Source organism: Aegilops tauschii, chromosome 2, assembly GCF_002575655.3.
Source record: "Aegilops tauschii subsp. strangulata cultivar AL8/78 chromosome 2, Aet v6.0, whole genome shotgun sequence".
Classification (NCBI taxonomy): Eukaryota; Viridiplantae; Streptophyta; class Magnoliopsida; order Poales; family Poaceae; genus Aegilops; species Aegilops tauschii.
Genome location: NC_053036.3, coordinates 44,402,753 through 44,408,838, shown reverse-complemented (window position 1 = coordinate 44,408,838; position 6,086 = coordinate 44,402,753). Strand labels below are relative to the sequence as shown.

The 6,086-nt window shown below is 53.5% G+C and overlaps 1 protein-coding gene across 1 annotated transcript; it reads right to left on the bottom strand.

Annotated features, from left to right (window-relative positions):
- Positions 1-474: 474 nt before the first annotated feature.
- On the bottom strand, positions 475-4,792 carry LOC109768459 (uncharacterized). The gene is made up of 2 exons (XM_020327174.4): positions 1,311-4,792; positions 475-1,167 (listed from the first exon to the last, which is right to left on the bottom strand). The coding sequence occupies exons 1-2, from the start codon at positions 4,396-4,398 to the stop codon at positions 806-808; spliced, it is 3,450 nt and encodes a 1,149-aa protein (XP_020182763.1). The 5' UTR covers positions 4,399-4,792; the 3' UTR covers positions 475-805.
- Positions 4,793-6,086: the final 1,294 nt, after the last annotated feature.

Sequence of the window (6,086 nt, the reverse complement as noted above, 5' to 3'; positions counted from 1 at the left end):
TGCCAAAATTTCACTATTATATACTTATTTTTTCCATATTACAGAAAATGCAATTTCAGTTCAAATTTGTGCGCATGTTTTTTAAAATCATTTTTCTTCCTACTTAAGTGGTAATATCAATGCCACTAATTCATTCTTTCTTCAAAAACTTTATTATTTTGATTTTTAAGTTTTTTACGTTCTTCTTTAAGGGTAATACAATGCATTTATTCTTTAAGGTGACAACATGTACCTTCTTGAAAGAAAATCAGAGAAACAGGTGCCTTCTTGATTTTGGGCTTCAAATTGTTTGTGAGCAAATGATGAGTTGGGCTGTGCGAGGGGACTCGGCCGAATCAGAATTCAGTCAGTCTGACTTGTGCTGTGTGCCTGTATATGGTTTGTTTTTGTAAAAATCGACTGACCCAAATTCTAAATTATGTTCAGGATGACCAGGAAAGACAAGCAGTTCAAGGAGTCACAAGCAGGATGTCCGGCACTACGTCTGGCACACTCCAAAGAGTCACAAGCAGTTCTATGTTCGTCGCAACTTGCGACCAGTACCATCAGGCCAAACTGGCAAATGATCATAATTGATCAAGTTATCAAACACCAGTGCTCGCAATCACCACCACAAAGCTCACTAAATCATCGTATGGCGACGCCGCTCCAGGGGCCTCTCCTGTTTGAACAGGAGTACGGAACAAAACCACATGGCCGTCCGTCGCCGAGGCGCGGCCCAACCTCTAGTACCGCACAGTTCCACACTCCACTGGGGGTACTTGCGGTTACGTCTGGTTTGCAAATGCTGCAACGGTTCACTGTCTCACTTGTGAAGCTCTGAAATGATGATACTCTCGTCAATCCTCATCAAGATGTTCACCACCTCCCTCATCGACGGCCTCGACTGGCAAGCCGTCTGCGTGCACGAGACGGCCAGGTCCAACAGGTCCAGCGCCTTGGCCTGCTCATGCTCAGGCCAGTACGTGATCTCCTCCTCCAGGCAGCTCATGACGCTCCCATGGTCCGCCTGCGTCGACGTCAGGTTGGACCTCATCCAGGTCACAATGTCGACGCCGTCCCCGAACGCGGGATCAACGGGCATCTTCCTGGTCAGGAGCTCCAGAAGCACCACCCCGTAGCTGTACACGTCGCTCTTCTCGGTCAGCCTTGTCGAGTAGCCTTGCTCTGCACACAAATGACAACATATGTTGTTAACCCTGAAATTTTACATAAACATTTCACAGAAACATGTACCAGCTATTGATGCAGAGATGCTTCATTGTCTAGAAATGTGTTGTATCCGAAATAATATATATTTGTGAGTTTACCTGGAGCAATGTAGCCGAGGGTGCCAACGACGACCGACACCGTCGCATCCGCATCCTCATCGCCGACGATTTTCCCCATCCCAAAGTCCGTAATCTTGGGCACCAACTCGGCATCCATCAAAATGTTGCTCGACTTGACATCCCTGTGGACAATCATGGGCACACAGTCATGGTGAAGGTAGGAGAGGCCTTCGGCGGCGCCGAGGGCGATGAGATGCCGGGCCGTCCAGTCCAGAGCCACCTGGGGCGTCCTCTCATGCAGCAACTCGAAAAGCGTCCCCTCCGGCATGTACTCGTAGAGTATCATGCCGACATTGCGTCGAATGCAGTACCCCGCCATCCTGACGATGTTGCGGTGCCTCACCGTGTTGAGTATCTTCATCTCAATGGGGAATCCGCACCGTGACAGATCGACCGTCTTGACCGCCCACTGTTTTCCGACCGCAAACTGCGTCTTGTATACCGTGCCGTGCCGGCCTTTGCCGATGACGTACTTCTCGCTCAGGTTGTCGGTGGCCCGGAGGATGTCTTCATAGGTCAGATCCTCTGGCAGCTCCTCTGTTGAGTCCAAGTTGCGTACCGAGCCATTTTTCGCCGATAGGTGCTTCGACCTCTTCACAATGTAGTGGATAGCACACAATGCAGCAACCATGACTGTGAATGTTGACAGCAACAATGCCACGATAACTTGTGTGTTCCTCCTTCGGGTTTTCCGAGACTGATCTCTTGAGCAAGGTGCATTGCCAGGATGTATGCACAAATGCGCGTTCCCGCGAAAAGCGTCGGGGGACTCTTCGGCGAGCTTAGCCCAGTTGCCAGCAGGGAGCTGGCCAGAGAGCTCGTTGAAAGAAACATTCACTGCAGAGAGTGAGATCATGTTGGAAAGCTGCGATGGAATCGGACCGGACAACGAGTTCGCCGACAAGTCGAGCACCTCCAGGCTCCGAAGGTTGCCAAGGCTACTTGGGATCTGGCCACTCAGTCTGTTGTTGCTAAGGTTCAGATTCCTGGAAATGTACTGAAGGTTGCCTAAGCTAGGAGGGATGGCACCTTCCAAAGAGTTGCCACCAAGGTCCAGCTCAAGTAGGCCCTGTGTTGCAGTGAAGGAGTCCGGAATTGTTCCGGTGAGCTTGTTCCCATTGAGCAGAAGATATTGCAGGCTATCAAGTGTTGCAACCTCTGCAGGTATGCTTCCATTCAGAAGGTTACCACCAAGGTCCAAACGGAAGAGCCTCTTGCAGTTCTTAAACTGTCGCGGTATCGGTCCGGTGAGCCGGTTCGACGACAATCGCAGAGTCCCGATCATGCTTAGAGCTCCGAGCTCGTGCGGTATCGGGCCGGAGAAGCTGTTGCCGGACAGATCAAGCATGGTGAGGTTGCGCCATGAGCCGAGCACACTCGGTATCCTCCCATCAAAACGGTTGCCACTTAGGTCCACAAATGACCACCCTGTGTTCGTGCCCATATCTTCAGGCAGTAACAAGCTACCACTGAACCGGTTGTCGTTGAGCCTGACCCTCCAGAGGGACTGACATTCAGCTATCTCCCCGGGAATTCCCCCACTGAACTGGTTGTGTCCAACGACAAGCACGGCGAGCCGGCCGCCGGTGCAGAGACCCGGCGGAATCGCGCCGTGGAAGCGGTTGCCGGTCAGGTCGACACGAACGAGCCCATGGGTCGTGTCCAGCCCCAGCGCTCCGGGGACCTCGCCGGTGAAGTTGTTGAATGCCAGGATGAGCTCTCTCAGCTTCCTCGACTGAGTGATCCTGGCAGGGACCTCTCCGCTCAGGCTGTTGTTGTAGAGCTGCAGCTCCTCCATGCCCGGCATTTGCCACAACGCCGGAGGTACCGTCCCGTGGAGCGTGTTCTTGAACAGGGCCAGCTTCCGCAGGCGGCCGAGCTCGCCGAACTCCGGCGGGATCGTCCCGGAGAGGCTGTTGTTCTGCAGCTGGAGCTCCACCAGCTCCCGGCATTTCCCGATTTCTCGTGGGATCGTTCCGGCGATGCCGTTGTCCGCCATGGAGAACCTCTGGAGCCTGCTCAGGTTCCCGACGAACCGCGGGATCGAGCCGTTGAACCGGTTGCCGTTCAGATAGAGCATCGTCAAGGACTTGCATCTCCCGATGGTCTCCGGAACAGGTCCGGTCATGCCGTTTTTCGACACTGCCAGGCTCTCCAGGTCGGCGAGCTCGCCGATGCTCGCCGGCAGCTCCCCGACGAAGCTGTTGTCGTCGAGGAACAGCTGCTGCAGCCTTGGCAGGGACGCGAAGAAATCCGGCACCGTGCCGCCGATCTTGTTGTAGGATAGGATCATGTCGGTGAGGTTGCCGCAGTTGGCGAGGCTCCGGGGGAGCTCCCCGGTGATGCCGCCGTTGCCGTCGACGGCGAGGTAGGTGAGCCGGCAGTGGGCCGGGAACTCGGGCAACGGTCCCGAGAGCGCGTTGGTGCTGAGGTTCAGCACCCTGATGCCCGGGAGCGCGGCCAGCAGCTCCGGCGGGATGGCGCCCGAGAGGGAGTTGTTGCTGAGGTCCAGGTGCTCGAGGACGGACGCACCGGTGGCAGGCACAGTCGGGATCTCTCCGGTGAGCGCGTTGCCGCCGAGGTCCAGCTTCCGGAGCTGGCGCGAGGAGAGCAGCTCCGCGGGCACGGGTCCCGTGAGGCGGTTGCGGGCCAGGAGGACGGTGGCGACGCCGGAGCACGCGGCGAGCGCGGCCGGGACGGGTCCGGCGAAGACGTTCCCGCTGAGGTCGAGCGAGGAGAGGGCCGTCGGGAGCGCGCAGAGGCGCGGCGCTGACGCCGCGAGCGCGCCCGCCAGGCCCAGCCCGGAGAGGTTCAGCGCGGTGACCGCGCCCGCGGCGGTGCACGTGACGCCACGGAACGCGCAGTGCTGGGTGGTGGCCGAGCTGCCGTTGGCGCTGGTATTGGTGCTGCTCTGCCACGACGGCAGGAGGATCCGCTGGGAGGCCTCGGGCAGGGAGGCGAGGAAGGAGAGGAGGACGGCCGTCGGCGACGGCGGCGTGACGGAGGTGGCGGGTGGTAAGATGAGGATGAGGAGGTGCAGGAGCAGGAGCAAGGAGATGCGCGACATGGGGTGGGAGAAGGTGGTACTACGATGGATGCTTGGGCTGGCGCGTGGTGCGCCGTTCCCCGGCGATTTCAAGGCGGCGACGGGGAACCGGAGAACTGAAATCGGATCACCAAACCCGCGCACGCACACCCACCAGCACAGAAGAAGCCGGTGGTGTGCGACGCTTGCTCAGCGTCATCGGTTGTATTTTCGCCATTGTCAGCCATATGCTTGCATTGCAGCCGAGCAGAGTGGGGCAGAGCAGAGCAGGTGGCGCAGCCCGCACCGCAGCGTCGGGGATGCGGGGTGGGTCATATTCCGAGCCCGGATGCTAGGGGACGAGCGTGCAGGTGGAGGGAGGGCGCTTTATGCGGCCGAATTTCTGCTTTTTCATCTCAGATCAGACAGGCACTGTGTGGGATTCCTTGTCGCCACTAGATTAGATTTGTACTAGTGGGATTTGGTGGGCGCCCGTCGCGTCACTGTTTGATTCTCGCTGTTGCATTCCATCGATGCTTCCTCGTGCTCCACCATCATTTTTGCCTATGATTCTAACGAAGGCCAAAATGACGGTTTTGGCCTCAAAGTTTAGCACGATTTGACTCGTGCTTGAAAATAATTTGGATTTGACATCTTTTCCACCGCCATACACGCTAAAGGTGGGTTATAACGTGCTATCGCCATGGTCAACGGCGGAAAGCTCCTGATCCATGCTCCATGGCCGAAATGAGACCTGGGCTACCGCCACAGCCTTTGGCGACGGGTCACGTGGGCGAATTCTAAGATATAAAGCATACGCCTTGCTATGTAGAATGATTGAACAATTGTGGGCGCGCCCCCTCTCTAGCTTTTGAAAGGGAAACTTGCGTGCTAGAAGTTGAAGACCAACAAATGTAGATTGTTGCACAAACTTCAACATGCCACCCTTACTTCCTGCATTAATCATCATAATAATTGAATTATCTTCAGTCATGTGTTGTTGCACCATCTTTAAAAGATTACTAAAGACACTCTTCATAGCACTTCATCATTACACTTCAGATTTGGTATGGAATATGGATGAGTTATCTTTGATAGATCATATTAGTTGAATAATCATAACACATCATCATACTAATTGAATTGTCTTTAGAATATCGCTCTGAATGAAATTCATAATAATTTGATAGATCAGCACAATCATCAGAACGCTTCATATTTGGTATGGAATTTGGACTTAGCCATAGCTAATTGACACGATCAGATACAAATTAACGTCAACAAGTTTCCCCCTTAAGTAGTGGTTTGGGAACAAATAGATATCAGGAAGGCACGCACTCAAACTTCTCATGGTTCAGAACTCACATGGTATATTAACTTCATCAGCCAGTTTCCTTCTTGAGTAACAATTTGAAAACGTATAGAAATATGAAAGGTGCACACTTAAACGCCTCATGGTTAAGAACTTACATACAATATTATATTACCTTCATCAACAAGTTTTGTCCTTGAGTAATGGTCTAAGAACGCATAGATATCTTAAAAATAGATACTTAAATGCCTTGTGATTAAGAACTCACATAGCATTAATAACTTCATCAACAGTTTCCTCCTCGAGTAATGGTCTGAGAACTGATAGATATCTGAAAGGTCAACACTTAACGCCGCGTGGTTAAGAACTCGCATCGTATATCATCAGAAGAAGAGAGGAACTTGAAAGCTACTAATTA